Here is a 17,621-nt window from a genome sequence, read left to right as displayed (position 1 = left end):
TCTGTGCACAGGTGCCAGGTGAGGAGCCCACAGCATGGCTTGCTCTCCAAGGGAGGCAGTGTTGAAATGAATCAGGAGAAAAACAGTCATCAGGAGGAACATGGTGGGGGTGGGGCAGGAGACCCCTGTGTGCAAGCACACATTGGCCCCCAGGAAGGTGGGGTTCTGGGGGAAGGGGAAGGGAGGGCTCGTGTCTGTGAGGATGGAGTGTGCGGGGGGGGGGGGGTTGTCAAGGTGGGACCACTGTGGACACAGAGTGGGAGGGGTGGGAAGGAAAAGCAGCCGTGGGGATGAAGACAGCCAGGGAGCAGTCCCAGGGCACATCTCCAGCAGCCTCGGTGGGCTCTGCTAGCTCCTGCCCCCTCCCCCTCCTGCCTCCCCTTCCTCCCCCCCCCCCCCAGGAAACTTCTGGATTCCTGCTCAGGAGACGCTGATGTCTCCAGGGACAGACCAGGTTCTAAGGGGATTCCATTGCCCTCTGGGGGGTGGCCTGAGGGTGTCTGAGTCTTGGGTGGAAGACAAGGAAGCAGAAGCAGGTGAGACTTTGGAGCCAAGCTGGAGAGCTTAGAAGGTATAATCCTCCTGGAAACTACTAGAAAGTGTTAGTGGGCAGGAAGGGCACTGAGTGGACCAGCTGGGTGTTGGGAGAGACAAAGCAACTGCAGGAGGAAATGGAGGAAGGGGAGGAGGTCTGTGACATGGCCCTGTGGCAGGCTGGGGAGAGCAGGAGACGCCCCACATCTGGTCTACACCCGCGAGGTGGCCATGCCGCCCGCCTCCCTTCCCTGCCTGGCCTTAGGTCCAGGCTGGCCCCTGGACCTAAATCCCCAGGTTAGCCCGCCTGAGAGTGGGCCAGTTGAACCACAGCTCCACTTCCAGCTTACGGTGGATTCACTGGAGGTCAGAGTCTCATAGCCTTTCCTGCCTGGGCTGACTTCAAACCATGATCCTCAGCTCTCTGCCTCCTGAGTAGACGGGATTACAGGCGTGAGCCACCAGCATCCAACTTTTATATGTGCCTTGATATGTTTCAATGGAATCTACTTACCTGGAGAAAGTGACTTGTAACAGTATAGAAGCAAGACACTTGTCATCTCCTCCCACATACATATCTGGCCTTCCTCCTGTTACAACCCCGTATCCCAGGAAGCTTCCAGAAGCTTCCAGAAAAGCTCTCTGCTTAGTAAACCTAGGCTGTTAATCCTGCTGTGAAGGTGGGGTTTGTCAGCTGCCTGGTAGGGGAGGAGGGGGGAAGGTGGGAAGAGCCTTAGGCCGTGGGGCATGGCCGTGGGGCATGGCCGAGGGGGCTGTAGGAATTTGCGGAGAGTTTGTTGAATCTGTGGAGTCTGGGAGTCCGGAGCGTGACTCGGCGTCTGAGAAGGGTTTGTTCCTACAGAAGTGTGGGCAGGGGGTCACAGGGTGGGCAGAGCAAGGGCTGACTCCAGTCTCTCCCTCCTCCTCCTCCTGGCTGTCCTCCTCCTCCTCTTCCTCCCCTTCTTTCTGCAGTAGGGAGGGGGATGATGAACTCAGGATATCAGCTTGTCAGCCTGGCACTGGGTTATTTGAGCCACTCCCAACAGTTGCTTTTGGTTTTTCTTTTTCAGATACAGCTTTCCAATTTTTCCCAGTCTGGCCTCCAAATACAATCCTCCTCTCTCTGCCTCCTGACCCACGCTTGTGGGGCACCCCTCCCCGCATACGCAGGCTGGGCTGGCAGTGGAGGCATGGGTCACCCATGATGGCCTGGCTGGGGCCCCCCCTCCACCTTGGGGGGCTCGCAGAAGGGCTCGCTGCCTGCTATTCTGGTTTTAGAGTCTTGGATCCCTCTTAAGGCCTCTGCGCCTGTGCGGATGGGGGCCTGGGGGACTGCCCTTCCTCCGTCCCTCGCCCGGCTCAGAGCCCGCAGCGGCCATTAACCCCTGGAGGAAGGGAGAGAGAGAGAGAGAGAGCGGAGACCTGGATGGCACTGTACCGTCTATGGCCCGGGTCCTCAGTAGACATGAATAGACACACATTTTCCTAAAGAGGTATCAATGTTTTTCATTAAATTAAAACCAGTGAGCAGCACCTCCAACCCCCCAGAAAGAGGAAAAGCAGAAGATTTGGAACTGCTGAGGGATGAAGAAGGTACTTCTGCTCTTCCTCTTCCTCTTCCTCTTCCTTTTCCTCCTCCTCCTCCTCCTCTTCCTCCTCCTTCTTGTTAAATTATCTTCGGAAGTGGTGCTGTGGCTCAAGTGGTAGAGCGCTCGCCTTGAGCTGAAGAGTTAAGGGACAGCTCCCAGACCCAGAGTTCAAGCCCCACGACCCCCCCCCCAAAAAAAAACCCAATAAAATAAAAATAAATTATCTGTATGCAGCTGTATAAAAGGGTTTCAATTCAACAGCTCAGGGCTGGGAAGGTGGCTCAGTGGTAGAGTGCTTGCCTAGCATGCATAAAGCCCTGGGTCTAATTCCTTAGGACCACATAAGCAGAAAAAGCTGAAAGTAGGAAAGTGGTGCTGTGGCTCAAGTGGTAGAGTGCTAGCCTTGAGCAAAAGAAGTTCAGGGACAGCACCCAGGCCCTGAGTTCAAGCTCCAGGACTGGCAAAAAAAAAAAGAACAAAGAAAAGAAAAGAGATCAATTCAACAACTCAGTGTTTTGGTCCAATGCATCTTAATCATGTCAGCCCTTAAAGAAAGGTTCTGAAATGTTAAGCGATCACCAAATTGCTCACCAAGCCCTAACACCATCACTGAGCACTAAATAGAATGAGGGGTTTCCTGGAAGGCTGGTGACAACTGGCCATCTTTGCGGGATGGACCGGCACTGCCTGGTGTAGGGTAGGCCTCTGTGGGAGGGGGCCTGGGGGCTAGTGTGCGTGTGACCCCGTGGCAGATGAGGCTTGGGTGGCCCGTGTGTGGTGGGGTGGGGGAGGAGGGCCTGTCTCCCCTCCTTCTCTGTGTGAGTGAGCGGCCACACCCCCAGCGTGGGAGGGAGATGATATCGGAGGGGCCCCTGGGAGCGGCGGGAGTTTCATGCCTCCTCACCGTCCTGTCACCCCGACCTTGGCCCTGGTCCCCTGCACAGGAAGTGGGCTCGCCCTGGGGTTTCAGTCTTCGCTGCTACCTGGGCTGCCGAGCGGACATGGCCACGGAGCCGGCAGCAGGGAGGCCCGGAGAGAGCGTGCCAGCACGGCCCCATGTCTCAGCCAGGTGATGCCCGCTCAGCCTGCCCGGCACCCCGCCCCCCCCCCGCCCCTGCCCCGCACCCAGGGCGGGAGCAAAGGTCACTGGGGAGACTCGGGTGTCCCCCCCCAGCAGTTTCTGTCTGAGCCTCCCTCCCTAAGTCTTCCTTTAGAAACCTTCCCCCCACCCCCGGAGATGGGGTGCTGCTGCTGTCCCCGCTTGCCTGGGCCAGGCTACCCCCTTGGGGGCACCCCTGGGGTGAGAATCGTCCCCAAACCCTGGGGACCGGACGGGGTAACCCAGCTGGGAAAGGAGGTAGGTGGCTGGCTGTGGGCACGGGGGTGGGTGGGGGGGCTCCCGCCTGTCCTCTGTGGAGGGGCCCCGCCTGGCAGGGCACCTGTCGAGTCCTTGTTAGGAGACTGTGGGCAAGGGAGGAGAAAGGGGTCCCCTGGGAGACCCGGCTATGAAGCTGGCATGTGCTGGGTCTCTGGGGGCCCTGCCAGGGACCCCAGAAACCAGACCCTGAGCCTCGATGTGTCACTGAGCTGGCAGGTCACAGCTCAGGCAGGAGCTCTGCTCAGGACTTGGGGCTCAGGCTGGGTCTCTCCGGGGTCTGAAGCCTCCCCCCCCCCCCATCCTTAACTGCTCATGGCCCCTGGGGACTGGGGAGGCCAGCACTGCGTGTGCATGTGTGTGCGCGCATGCGTGTGCGTGTCTGCCTGTGTGCGTCGCCGGGAAGAGGCGGCTGCTCTGAGCTCAGTGCCGGGACGTTCGGGGGATGGAGATAGTGGGTGTCGGGCGGCGCTGGCATCGATCACCACCACCGCAGTCACCCTGGAAACTGGGTGACCCAGTTTGAGCAGTGTGAGCCCCGGGGGGGGGGGGACGCTGACGCCTGACCTGGGTTGGGGGGGTGTGTGATCATCGAGGGGACGCGGCGGTGCGTCTGCGGATGGCCGTCGGTCTGTAGTGACGAAGGGCAGTGGGTGAGGCCTGCGGCAGTGCTTGTCTGCCCCCCCGCAGCTGGCACCCCTCGCTCTGGGGCTCTGAGCAGTGCCCTGAGACTCAGTTTCCCCTTTGCAGCAAGAAGGCCGCTAGGTCACCATCTGGAAACTTCCATGTTCTCCTCTCCTTGTTGCGGGCACCTGGGTGTGCCCCCATGCCCCTTCTGCCCCAGTGTGGGGGAGGGATTCTCAAGGTTTCTCCTCTTTCACATCTTTGTCCCCTTCCTCTCCCCTGGGGTTAGACCCTGGTCCCTCCTAAGAATAAGGTCACTGTGATAGCCGGGCCCGTTCTGGGCAACAGCCCCCCAGTGCCCGGGAACGGCAACGTGACCCACGAGTTTGGGTCCTCTGTACTTTGGGGGGTGGCTCTTACCTGGCTGGGAGGGGACCCAGGAGAAAGCACACACAACCCAAGCACCCCTCTCTGGCCTCTAGGACAAGTAGTACTGCTCAGCTGACCTGCGGGGCCCTGATTCCTTAGGGCACAAGTCTGTGTGCCCTGGGGTGGAGCCCTGGATGGGATCCCAGCTCTGACTATGACCCCAGTCCCTTGGTCTCCTCCTAGTGGGGACACTGGGAACAGCAGGCAGAGGAGAGGGGCTCGTATGCATAAAGCAGTGGGCAGGGGACCCAGCGCACAGTAGGTCCATCTCCACCGGGCACAGCTGGTATGGTCGTTAGAACATGGTCACCGTTCACCAGCTCATGCGCCATCACGAGGAATGGCATTAGTGGACGCGAGGGGGTCCTGCCTGCTTCAGATTCCCCCATCTACTTCTTTTGTGACCTCGGGCAGTGCTCAGCTTCTTTGTGCCTCAGTTTCCCCGGGTGGAATGGGAGTGGTAAGAGCCTTTCTGACAGACGATGTCATGGCTGTGCCGAGTTTGTAGTAGAGGCTGGGTGCGGTCGGTGCTGTGGGTCTGGAGGAGGTCCCAGGGTAGCAGCGATGTTATGGGGTACAGGCTGAGTTCAAGTCCAGAACGGTCGGTCTGGGATGCAAAGTCTGGGATTACACAGGTGAGCAGCAGGCCAGAGGTTTATTGACAGGCAGAGGCAGATGGGACTCAGCATAGGGCTTCCCTTTGCTGGGTGGTGCTCAAGACTTCATATCTGTCTCATTTTTTTTATTTCTTTGTCTTTGACAGGCTTTATTTTCTCATCTCCCTGACCCCCATTGTGTGTGTGTGTGTGTGTGTGTGTGTGTGAAGAGTTGAGTGTATCTGTTTATTTCGACATAGGCTACAAATCTCTGGGTGACCTGCTCTGATTTTCATTCTTTGGTAACTCCTTGCCTCCCATGTCATTGTTGGTCAGGTTTTTGGTTTGCTGGGGTTCTTCGGTTCGTTGGTTGGTTGGTTTGCTTTGTGCTGGTACCAGGGCTTGAGCTCGGGGCCTTGTGCTCTGCTACTGCGAGTGGTAGAGTGTTAGCCTTGAGTACAGAAGCTTGGGGACAGCGCCCAGGCCCTGAGTTCAAGCCGCAGGACTGTCACCCCAAAACCAAACAAACAAAAACCAAAGCAAGAACTCTCGGGGTGTGATTCATGTGGTAGAGTCCCTACCTCCAATGAAAATGCTCCCAGACTGCCGGGCCGTTGCTCTTCCTTATCTCCCCATTTCTCTGCAGAGCTCAACCCTTGTTTCTTGCAATTTGCTTAATGCCGCCAGCATCGGTTGCAAAGCTGAACTTTAGGAACTGTGCTACAAGCACCCACCCCATCTGTGAGCACAGTGTCGAATCCCAGTGGGAAGGGCCCTCCAGCCCTCCGCCTCCCCAGTGGGCCGGCACGTCCCCTGCCGTGGAGGGGCCACGCTGCTGCTGGCTGCTGCCCCTCTGGTGGGGGTCTGTTCTGGGGGTGTGGGGCCGACCTAGGGTCCAGGGAAGCGGCTGGAACAAAGATTCGCCTTCCAGAAACATCCTGCTGGCTCACAGAGCCCACCCCACAGCTGCGTCCTGCCCTGCGGGCTCCCATCTGTCGGCCAGCGGGGCTTCTGGTCTAAGAGCAGCCGCACCCCTGTCCTTACCGCTCCTTCCATTCCTGCCTGCTGGCTTTCCTCACATTAGGCCTTTGCTGGCTTATTCAGTCACTTTGGGCCGGGGAAATGGCTCAGTGGTACAGTGCTTGCCTCCCAGGCATGAAGCCCCGGGTTCCAGTCCTCCGTACCATATACACAGAAAAGGTCAGAAGTGGCACTGTGGCTCACGTGCCACTAGACTTGAGCAAAGAAGCTCGGGGGACAGCACCCAGGTCCCGAGTTCAAGCCCCAGGACCAACCAAAAAAAAACCAGTTTCAGTAACTTTGTTTCCCCCTGGTCAACTGTGTGTGTGCATCGTGTGTGTGGGAGTATGCACAAGCATGTGTGTGTACATGCCATGCACGTATGTGCTGGCAGTGTATACATGTGTAAGCGTGCGTGTGTGTGCTATGTGCGTACATGTGTGCGCGTATGTGCCTCTGTGTATAGTGTGTGCCCAAGTGTATACTGTGTGTGTGTGTGTGTGTGTGTTCCCTTATTTGCTGCTCCAGTTCTCACCAGTTCAGGTGCCAGGGCAGCCGTGGTCAAGAAAATACTGAGCAGACAACTTGGGATCTAGATGAGTTGCAGGATGTTAATTGCCTGCGGTTCTGAGTACGGTGACGCGCTCGGGTGTCTGTCCTTTCCCGCTACGTCCTGAATGAACCCCACATTGGGTAGTTAATGCGCAAACGAGCCCTGTGGCTGGCGGGTCCACCACGTGTCCAGGGCCTGCCCAGGAGTGGCTCTCGGCCGCTCAGTTATGGAGCCGCTGTGCGAGAACAAGGCTTTCCCCGGCAGGTGGCCCTTCCCGGGAGCTCCCGTTCTGCCGTCCTCCCAGCCTCCCCACACAGGCGAGTGACACCCCACGGCACCCCACATCACCACAGCGAGTCCCCGCCGAGTTAGCGGAGGAAAAGCCACGGGCACCCTGCTAGTGACACTCAGTTGCCACCAGGGAGCTGCTCTGTGCTGAACAGTAGTGTTCATCGCTTGCACCTGATTTACAACTTAAACTTAATTGTAGGAAAAACACATGACATAGGGTTGGCACTACCCATGGCTTTAGGGACACAGGGAGGTCTCAGAACCGGCGCTCTGAGGGTAGAGATTAATTGATGGCTGGACACAGCAATACTGTGATAGAGGTTCAAGTCCAGGGCCCGCGCTTTTCCGTTTAGCCTGCCCTGGAAGTTCTCTAGGGAGGAAGTGCCTGAGCAGAGCCATGAAGGAAGGGAGTAAGCAGTATGGAATTGACAGACTCTGACGTGCAAAGGCCCTGGGGTTGGATTGATTGCCTCGGTGGAGTGTGCCCTAGGGGCACAGGTTCACAGTGTTGTCTCCCCTCCCAGCTCCACCCTGCAGCTGTAATGGCGGCCCCAGCTCCATCCTGGTGTCTGTCCCTGCTCATGCTCCTCCTGACTCTGACTACAGCCCTGGAGCCCCCAGCAGTGAAAGGTGAGGACCCCCAACACTGGACAGAGGCATGTCTCAGGGGGGAGGGGGGAGGCTGGGGCCCCTCCCGGGCTTGCTTCTCTGAGGGGGTCCAGCAGGGGATAGGAGAGGAGAGGGAGGGTAACAGGATGGGGGGAGCAGGCGGGCACTGCGCTGCTGGCTCTGGGGCTCAGTGTCTCCCATCTCTGCCATGAGAGCGGCTCACCTCCTCCGCGGGCATCTGGGAGCTCTCCACTCATGTCCCGCCTTGTCGTCCCAGGCCGCTCCCAGCTCACGTGCTTCTACAACTCCAGAGCCAACGTCTCCTGCGCGTGGAGTCCCCAGGAGGGCCTGCCCGCCACAGCCTGCCGCATCCACGCCCGGTCGGACGTACGGTGAGGGTTGCCGGGCCACCTGGGAACCGAGGACCTCCCAGGCCTGACCCTCACAGGGTCTGGACCACAGCATCCTGCTCCCCTGATCCCCTGGACCGGGACCAGGTGCTTGTCTGTCCACTGGGGTCCTGGGATCCCACAGCTGGGTGGGATGTTGCGGGACACTGGCTGCGAGTTTGCTAGGCCAAAGCTAGACTCCAGCAGCAGTGCGTGTATGTGTGTGTTATGTAGGGGAGAAGGGGGGGAGTCACTGGGACTCCCCAATTTTGGGTGTGTGTCCCAGTACCTGGGCTCAACTCAGTTTCCGCACGCGGGCCTTGAGCGTTATTTTTTTGTTCAAGGCTGGTGCTCTACCACTCGAGCCACACCCCTCCTTCTGGCTTTTTGGTCGTTAATTGGAGGCACGTATCTCGCGAACTTGGCCTCCTGGCCCTTGGTGATGGGGATCCTCAGATCTCAGCCTCCAGCTTAGCTAAGATTACAGGCTGGAGCCACCGGGCCGGTTTCCCCCCCAAGCTCTGCTCATTAAAATGTGATGTCGAAAGACCCTTGGGGCAGCTGTGGAAGCCGAGGCTGGAGAGGCTGGGGTTTCGGGAAGAGGCGTACGTGGGTGGGAGTCTGATCCCAGGCAGGAGGGGTGAGGAGAAGAGGAGGCCGAGGTGAGTTTGGGCCCTGATTCTGGCCGCTGGTGATTTCACAGTCCCCTTTAGACTTTGCCCTAAGCGCCATGGGGTTTGGGGGGCTCTGGATTGAGGATCTGGGTCACTCCGGCTGCTGGGGGCCAGGCTGGGGGCTGGGCGGGTGGGGTGGAGCAGGGCCTCTGGGCAGCCCCCAGGGCTCCTTCCAGCCCTCCTTCCTCCCTAAGAAGCTTCCTTTACTTGGAAAGGCCCTGGAATGTGACCTGCCAGATGCTTCCGGTGAATGGGGCTTCCTCGGCCTGCAACCTGATCCTTGGAGATCCAGATGTGAGTGGGGGCCCTAGAGGAAGGCAGGGTGGGCCTAGATTCAGCAGGTGACAGCCAGGGATTGCCTTGGCTTGCATGGGTGGGCTCAGGCCTGAGCCCCTGCAGGCTTGGGCTGCCCCTCCCTCCCTCCCTCCCTCCCTCCCTCCCTCCCTCCCTCAGGGATCCCCACTGTACTATGCTTTCCTTACCAAGAGGGGACAGCACCCCTAGTCACAATCACAGCCACAAACCCAGCAATAACCACTCCCCCCGCCCCCCTCCCCCGCCAAGGTCGGGAAGAGTAGAGAGTTTGGATGAGCTAGGGAGACTTTGGTGCCTCAGTTTCCCCTTCTGTAAAGAATGAGAGCTCCTTTGGAGGGTCATGGTGAGGGGCTAGGCATCCAGGCACCTGACAGGTCCCTAAGGACCCCACAGTGACCCTCACCAGCAATCTCACCGGCTCCAGCAACGCTCGCTGCTAACCAGGGAAGAAACAGCTCAGAGAGGTGCCAGTCCCGCCGAAGGTCACACAGCCTGGGAGCGGCCACAGGGCTGTGGTGACTGGACTCAGGCTGTGGGTTCCCAGGGCACCAGGCTGCCTCTTACAGAGCCCCTAGCTGATCCTCATGGGGGCGTACCACAGTGTTCCAAGACTGTGGTGTTGAGTGGGGGACCCCCCAGGTCCCTGTATTACAGCCTTTGTCAGCTTTCAGATTCTCAAGGATTGCAGGGGGGGACATGGGGGCTCCCTCTCTGTGCAGCCTCTGAAAGCAGAGCTCTGCAGCGGCCAGCTTTCCCCGCATCCCCGTTTCCTTGCTGTGTGACCTCGGCAGGTCCCTAAGCCTCTCTGTGATAAGGTGTGAACAGTCACTGAGCAGTTCCCCCAGGGTGTGGAGAGACGCTCGTGGGAGAGCATTCTTGGCAACAGCTTTACCATAGGAATAACCGTGGGATACAATGACCACCCCGGCGCAGCTCTGGGAAAGCTGGAGCAGGGTCCTGGGGACGGAGGGAGGAAGCGAGGAGACTGGGTTCAGAGTGGATTTGTGCAGGTCACAGGGGCTGGGCTGGGAGGCGGTGAGCTCAGACCCCGCGGGGGCCTGAGCGAGAGGCAGGCAGCAGCCCAGGACACCGGGGTGCCTAGCCATCTCCTTCTAGAAACATCAGAGTGTGTGTGTGGGGGGGGGTGAGGGGGGAGGCAGGGAGCGCTCTTCCTCCCCAGGCAGGTAGCCCATCCTCCCCATCCCCTTCGCCTTACAGCGGGGTGGGAAACTGACTGCGAAGCTGTGTTTGTCAATAAAGTTTTATTGGAACATGGCCCTGCCCTTGGGTTCCCACGCTGTCTGTGGCCGCTCCACGGGACAGCTGTTGAGTGGACAAGGAAAAAAGATCCGCAACTTGGTCCATGCTAGACAGCGTTCTCTGCCCAGTCCCCTCCGGTCTCCCCCGGCCCCCCCGGGATCCCCCCTCTCACCCCCATCCTGGCAGCTCCTAGCCCTGCCCTTCCTGCGTTGCAGTCCCAGAGGCTGACGGCTGCCGACCGCGTCAACATCAGCCTGGTGTGCTGGGAAGGCCAGCAGTGGCGGATGGTGGTGACCCAGACCTTCAGGCCCTTCGACAATCGTGAGTGAGGAGCCGGGGGCGGGGGTAGGGCCCGGCGGCACATCCCTGCCCACCACACGCTGGCATCTGTCTGCTGTCTCTGTCCCTGTCAGCTTCACCCCTACACCCCGCAACTCCAGGCCCGCTCCCCTCTTTAGCACCCCTCCCCTTGTGGCCCCATATCTCTGCCACAGGCCGTAGCCAGTTCTCCAACCCCGGCACAGGCCTCGTGGCACGCCTCTGAGCCCTTGTCCATGCCGGTCCCATTGCCTGGAAGGCCCCTCCCCTCTGGAAGATTCTCACACATCCTTCAAGGATCAGTGAAGAGTCACCTCTTCCCGGAGGTCCTCCGGGATTTCCCCAGCCCTTCCTACCTCCTTTGGAAATGGCGACTGAAAGTCTGTCTCCATGTCTCCTTTCTGAGCACCAGGGCCAGGCCCGACAAAGGTGGTACTCTGGGGTTGTTGAGTGACTGAGCGTCCCTCTGGCCTAGGGGCCACTGCGAGGGCACAGGTGAGGCAGAGGCCGGGATCCAGGCCGGGTTCAAGTGGCAGCCTTACCTTGATGGTGAGATCTGGCTGGCAGACCACTGGCTTGCCTGAGACTCAGTTTCTCCATCTGTTAAGGGGGCATAGCGGGAGTGCCCGGGCTGTTTAAGGGGGTCTGAGCCAAGTCACAGGGGCTGCACAGCATGTGTCGATGCTAGTAAACGTCTGCTCATTGCTATTGGTGTTCAGCATCTCACGAGCATAGAAATGGGGGTCACACACGCTTTTTTCCCTATAGCTACATATTTATTCAACAATACGCATCACTGAGTCATACATACAATACGGTGCAGGGGACTCAGGTAAAGCTCTCAGGCTGGTTTTGGTGCAGAGTGCAGCCGTCCCAGCCTGGGCCCAGTTATGTCCCAGCACCACAGACCCTGTAGGCACAGGGAAGGGGGAAGGAGCCAGACATATTCAGTCTGGTGGTCGGGAGGCGGAGCACTGCTGGGAGGAGGGAGGCGGGCGGGGGGGGGGACTGCATGGGGAGATGGGGCTATGCTGGATGGGCAGCGGGTGCAGAGGGGGTACAGCCGGTGCAGGAAGGGGCCGGACCAGGCACCATTGGTGATGGGGCTCCTGCCCGCTCTCCCTTCCTCTCTGCAGTCCGCCTGAAGACCCCCCACGCCCTCCAGGTCGGTTCCGTGGACAGCCGCACGTGCAACGTCACCTGGCGCGTCTCTCAGATCTCACACTACATCCAGCAAGACTTGGAGTTTGAGGTCCGGAAGCGGTCTCTGGCCCACAGCTGGGAGGTGAGCGAGGCCCCGTGGGGGCTGTCCTTCTGGGGTGGGGACCTGCCCCAGGCTGCGCCCCTCCATCTCAGCCAAGTCCATCAGCCCCACGTGGGAGGGAGGGTGGCTGCGTCCCCCCCCCCGCCCACCCCATCCTGCCTGGTTCTGCCCAGCCCGCTACGGCTCGGCCGCAGCTGGTGGCAGGTTCCAGATGGAACCCGGGGCAAGATTCATGAAATCAAGAGGACAGCCGCCTGCTCGGGAGCTCTTTCTATTCACCTCTGCATTCCTTCATTTGCTGGATTTCTTGAGTACCTAGCTCATAAGTAGCTACTATGTGCTCCTGAGTACCTACTATGTGCCTGACACAAGGGAGGGCATGGGAGAGGGAGGCTGTCCAGCTTCCTATAGGCAGGGACTCACACACCATCAGACGTGCCAACAGGTCAAACGCTGTGGATGGGTGTAGAGCAGCGGTGTTGGGGGTGGCTGGGGGCTACCTGGCACTCGACGCCCTGTGGACTTACGGGCGCTGGAGGCCAGCAGGAGGTCCCTGCCAGGCCCGGAGTGGCTCCGCTGGCTGGAAAGCAGCTAGGCACAGTGAGGAAAGGGGCCGGGGCGGTCCTGGGGCTTGAGCAGCTGGCAGTCATGGAGGTGGGTGGCTCGAGGTCCGGGGTGGCACGGCCCAACACCCCGTCTGCCCCCCAGGAAGCCTCCGTGCTGAGCCTGAAGCAGAGGCAGCAGTGGATCTCCCTGGAGACGCTCATCCCAGACACGGCCTACGAGCTTCAAGTGCGGGTCAGGCCCCAGCGGGGCGACCACACCGTCTGGAGCCCCTGGAGCCAGACCCTGGCTTTCCGCACAAAACCCGAGCGTGCGGGTAAGCAGCGGGAGCGCTGGGGCTGGGGCTGGGGGCTGGGGAGCCCCTCCTCCTCCATGCCAGCTCACCCGAAGGTACCCAAGCCAGTAGGGGGCGGCAGAAGAGTGCCCACATTTCCCCCAGACCCCTGGGGCCTTCCCAGTCTGCAGGATGGCATCGCAGGCCCGCCTGGGGACATGGAGGCCTGTCCCCTTTGTGTCACATGCCTACTTCAAGGCAAGGCAGACTGGGACCCTGTGCTGGTCCTGGGAGGAGGCCAGGCGTGGCCGGCCAGTGGCCGTGGGCATCTTCAGTAGCGTCCGGCGGGCTTACGCAGGACCCCAACCCAGCCGCCAGCACCCGGGAGGCTGTGTGTGGAGGAGGGGGCGCTGGCAGGTGTGGGGCCCAGAAGGGCATGGCTGCAGAGACCAGACTGGCCAGGACCTCACGTCTCATGCTCTCCCCTCTTCCCCTTGGCCCTGGCCAGCCCCTGCGCCCTGGACCAGCGCCGTCCTGACGGTCGGAGGCCTTCTGGGCCTCTTCATCTCCGTCTACTTCCTGGCCAACTGCCTGCACCTTGGGCCATGGTAAGCAAGTCCCCGCCCCTTGGCCCTGCCCCCACTTAGCAATCATCCCCTTCCCGGTGGGGCTGGGGGGGGGGGGAGGGCTTTACCTGCTAATACCAAAAAGTGGGGCCGTGTTCACAGCTCCTCCTGATTCTCCCTGCACAGGGTTGCGAACATTTTTTCTTTTCTTGTGGGCAGCCCTGGGATTTGAACTCAGGCCCTCTAGTTTGCTAGGTAAGGAGCTCGACTACTTGAGCCACACCTCCTGGAGGGCTGAGCCACAAGGTTCACAGGCTACTCCAGGGACTTAGCCCCCTGAGGACTCTGCTCTGCTCCTCCCAGGAGGAGATGATACCTCTGTGCTTCTCCATGGTGCTGGAGCAGTTTTACCTGATGCCGGGTGGGACCAGAGAGGGTGGCCGACCTCCCCAAGGCCACACAGCCTGTGTTCCAGTGTGGGGGTTCTGAGCGATACCTCATCCCCCTTTCCTCTCAAGGGGCCAGGTGCCCTTCACCCTTCAGCTCCCACTCAGCCAGAGGCCCCTGAGCAGGGCGGAGCCTGGGCTGCACACATAGTAGCCCTGACTGGGCCTCCTCTCTCCCTCTGTGTACGTCCAGCTGTCTCCAGCCCTGACCACTCTGGCCATGTGCTTTCTCCCACTGGCCACTATGTCCTCTTGCTCACAGAGTGGGTAGATCGCACACTTGGCTGGGGCTGATTCCTTGTCAGAATGTCAGCTCCTCTGGGGGCCATCCCTGTGTCCCCAGCATCCAGCACAGTGCTCTCCCCCAGTGAGTGCTCCCTCAGAGAGTGCTCCCTCCCTGAGTGCTCCCTCCGTGAGTCCCTCCTTGAGGACTCCCTTAGGGGTGCTCCCTCTGAGTGCTCCCTCAGCAAGCGCACAGTCTACATTTCTGAACAAATGAATGGCCCTGGTCAGGCCCACCTCCCACTCCCCAGAGCCATGGGGTTTACATCAGGACACGGCACCTCCTCTTCCCCATTTCCAGTCTCACCCTTTGTCTCTCCCGTCTCCCCTGGCTAGGCTGAAGACAGCGTTGAGGAGCCACACCCCGGACCCCTCCAAGTTCTTCTCCCGGCATGAAGACGTCCAGGTAGGAATGGGGTGGGCAGGGAGGAGCAGCCGGGCAGCCCAAGGCCAGCCCTGAGTGGGGAGCTGCCCAGTGACAATGGCTGTTGCGCTCAGTAAGCAGGGGCCGTGGTGTGAGCCGTCCCATGGCGTGAGCCGTCCCGTGGCTGTGTGGTGCTGTCCTTGAATGGCTCCTGAGCCACATGGCTCAGCCACTTCTCTGCTGTGTGGGCTTGGGCATGTTATAGAACCTCCCTGGGCCTCCATGTTCCTGCCTGTCAGATGGGGAGGAGGAGGTGTTCCTGCGTATGGCTCTGGGGACGCTGCCTGGCTCGGGACAAGTGCTGGGGGGCCCCGCAGGGATCGCCCTGGGCTTCCTGCGCCAGGATTCCTGGCAGGCTCCATGTTCAGCATGGGCAGAACCGAGACCTGCCTCACCTCTGTACCAACCACCATCTCGCCGGCATCTAAAGCCTGATGCCATGGCTCACACCTGTAGTCCTAGCTATGCAGGAGGGCGAGATCTGAGTATCCAGGTTCAAAGCCAGCAGGGGCAGAAAGGTTTGTGAGACTCTTCTCTCCAATCAACGAGCAAAAACTGTGGCTCAAGTGATACAGCACCAGCCCTGGGTGACAAAACTCAGGGACAGCACCCAGGCCCTGGGTTCAAGCCCCAATCCTGGCACTCATTTAAAAAAAAAAAAAGAAAACAGTACAGTCCCCATGGCAGTAGCATGGCCTCTGGCTCAGGCTGGAGGTGCCTGGCGGGTGCCCTGAGGGTCCCGGGATTGGGTAGAATCACCAACCTGGACCCCAGCTCTCATGGCCCATCAGGATCTTTCTGGAATCCTGGGGAAAATGCCCTAAAACTTAGAGTCTCTTGCCTAGGGTGCGCTTTCATTTAACATATTTATTTATCTGTGGTACTGGAATGTGACTCGGGGCTTTATGCTTGGTCGACAGGGACTTTCTCACTTGAGGCCCAAGCCCAGCCTTTGTCGACTTTCGTTACTTTTTCAGATAGGGTTTCATGGTTTTGCATGAGCTGGCCTCAGACCATGATCCTCCTATCTGTCCTCTGAGCTATCTGGGATGCCAGGAGCAGGCTGCCATACCCTGCTTGCTGGTGGAATCTGTGGTCTACAAAACTGAGAACTGGCCTCAACCTGGCATCCTCTGCTCTCCACCCTATTGAGTAGATTTAGTGGGATTACAGGTATGAGCCACCAGACTCAGCCTTCGGGCTTTGTGTTTTGCTGGTTCGTTGGAGGTCAGAGTCTCACAGGCTTTCCTGCCTGGGCTGGATTCAAGCTGCGGATCCTCAGAGCTCAGCCTTGCTGAATAGCTAGGATTACAGATGGGAGTCCCTGGCAGCGGGCCGGCCTTCAGCTCCATTATTTCCCCCCTTCACTTAAGTGACGAAGGAAGGTCTGTAAGGAGACAGCTAACTGTGAAGGCTCCCAGAAACCCCTGGGCCTCACAAACCAGGAAGGTCCATGCGGGAGCCCTGGGTCCATTGGGCATATGCCTGGGTTGGCAGCCAGGAAGGTGGGGGGGTCTTCCTGACATAGGCACCAAGGAGAGGGAAGGAGGGAGCTGGGGAGGGATGCGTAGCAACCCCTCCCTCTCTTTCCTTTCTCTGCAGAAATGGCTGTCCTCGCCCTTCCCGGCGCCATCCTTCAGCCCTGCTGGCCTGGCCCCAGAGATCTCCCCACTGGAGGTGCTGGACAGGGATGCCAAGGCCAAGCAGCTGCTGCTGCTACCGCAGGACAAGGCGTCCTCACCCTCGCCCAGCGGCCACTCGCAGACCAGCTGCTTCACCAACCAGGGCTATTTCTTCTTCCAACTCCCCGACGCCCTGGAGATCGAGGCGTGCCAAGTGTACTTTACCTACGACCCCTGGGTGGAAGGGGAGCCTGAGGAGCTGCCCCCGCCGGGACCTCCCTTCCTGCCCCTGCCACCCGCGTTCGGGGACGAACATGCCTACTGCACGTTCCCCCCGGGGGATGACCTGCTCCTCTTCTCCCCCAGCGGCCCAAGCCCTCCACACACTGCCCTTGGGGGCAGGGGGACCAGCAAAGGGAGGCTGTCTTCCACCCAGCAGGAGGGACACCCCCAAGATGGGGATCCGCAGCCCCTAGGGCCTCCTACACCAGCAACTCCAGAACTACAGGCTTGGCAGTCCCTCGTGGAGCTGGCAGCGGGTGAGGCTGGGGGGGAGGTCTCTGCCTCCGGGGATGGGGACAGCTTCCCCTGGACCAGCGCTAATGATCAACACCAGGGCAGGGCCCCTGCCGCTGGCCTTGCCCTGAACACAGATGCCTATCTGTCCCTCCAAGAACTCCAGGCTCAGGACCCTACTCACCTGGTGTAGATGGGCACTGGGCCTAGGGAGTCGAAGATGCTTCCCTGGACACGCCCACCCAGAGACCCCTCCCAGCCCTCCAGTCAGCCATCCACTGCCAGCCAGACACCACTTGCTGCTCGGGGTCTCTGGGAAGGCTTGAGGATATAGACCTCCTCCTCTCTCTTTAATTACCGAGTCCCCTGAAGCTTGTAATCCTAGCTACTCAGGAGACTGAGATCTGAAGACCGAGATCTGAAGATTGTAGTTGGAAGTCAGCCAAGGGAAAGAAAGTCTGTGAGACACTTCATCTCCAATGAACCACCAAAAAGTGGTGCTGTGGCTCAAGTGGTAGAGTGCCAGCCTTGAGCGAAAAGCTCAGGGGCAGCGCCTTGGGTCCCAAATTCAAGCCCCAGTACTGGGTGGGTTAGGGGGTAGGGTGGGGAGAAAGACGTGGCTGGGGTTACAGAGCATCTGGAGAAAAAAATGCCTTGCTGCCGTCATGGATTGGATTGATCTGGACCTCAGACTGCTTGGCCCAAGAATGGACAGGAATTTCAGGCAGAAGGGCTCTGCTAGAACTTTCCACTGGCCTCAGAGACTTACGCTGCAAATAACCCCCAGGTCCAAGCAGCCCCCATTGAGTGACCACGGAGCCCCAGCCTGGCATTCCACCCCATCGGCAGTGGAGGGCTGTGTTCTGCCACCAGGGCCTCCAGAAGGACGAGAAACTTGGGACTTCGTTGTCTTTACACTGCCCGGAACATGGCACCAGCACCCACCCTGTTCACCCGGGTGAATTAATGAAGTGTTTGGTATCACCTGGCCAGGGCTCAGGTCCCCCCGCCCCCTGCAGGGGGCTCATTCCTCCCACAGCAGCCCTGTCCTCCCCAGTGCTCCCCCACCCCTCCTTCTCTGCCACCC

At 59.8% G+C, this 17,621-nt stretch overlaps 1 protein-coding gene across 2 annotated transcripts; it reads left to right on the top strand.

Moving 5' to 3' along the window:
* The first annotated feature begins 3,013 nt into the window (after window positions 1-3,013).
* On the top strand, window positions 3,014-16,943 carry Il2rb (interleukin 2 receptor subunit beta). Of its 2 annotated transcripts, none has more exons than XM_042693394.1 (10): window positions 3,014-3,192; window positions 7,536-7,641; window positions 7,898-8,012; window positions 8,899-8,977; window positions 10,474-10,579; window positions 11,713-11,861; window positions 12,549-12,720; window positions 13,187-13,286; window positions 14,309-14,378; window positions 15,999-16,943. In XM_042693394.1, the coding sequence occupies exons 1-10, from the start codon at window positions 3,016-3,018 to the stop codon at window positions 16,725-16,727; spliced, it is 1,803 nt and encodes a 600-aa protein (XP_042549328.1). In that variant the 5' UTR covers window positions 3,014-3,015; the 3' UTR covers window positions 16,728-16,943. The 2 variants fall into 2 exon arrangements, with proteins under 2 accessions (XP_042549328.1, XP_042549329.1); XM_042693395.1 differs by lacking the exon at window positions 3,014-3,192 and adding an exon at window positions 3,374-3,480.
* Window positions 16,944-17,621: the final 678 nt, after the last annotated feature.

This window comes from Dipodomys spectabilis, unplaced genomic scaffold (genome assembly GCF_019054845.1).
Source record: "Dipodomys spectabilis isolate Male_0828 unplaced genomic scaffold, ASM1905484v1 ptg000163l, whole genome shotgun sequence".
Taxonomy (NCBI): Eukaryota; Metazoa; Chordata; class Mammalia; order Rodentia; family Heteromyidae; genus Dipodomys; species Dipodomys spectabilis.
The sequence above is the reverse complement of the archived record's forward strand: the minus strand, read 5'-3'. Positions and strand labels throughout refer to the sequence as shown.

What these genes read in the sequence shown, in the direction of transcription:
- Il2rb (XM_042693394.1), top strand. Translation starts at nt 3,016, where the DNA reads ATGCCTCCTCACCGTCCTGTCACCCCGACCTTGGCCCTGGTCCCCTGC. An exon ending in CTTCAGGCCCTTCGACAATC is followed by an intron (nt 10,580 to 11,712) that starts GTGAGTGAGGAG and finishes TCCTCTCTGCAG; the next exon opens with TCCGCCTGAAGACCCCCCAC. An exon ending in CTCTGGCCCACAGCTGGGAG is followed by an intron (nt 11,862 to 12,548) that starts GTGAGCGAGGCC and finishes TCTGCCCCCCAG; the next exon opens with GAAGCCTCCGTGCTGAGCCT.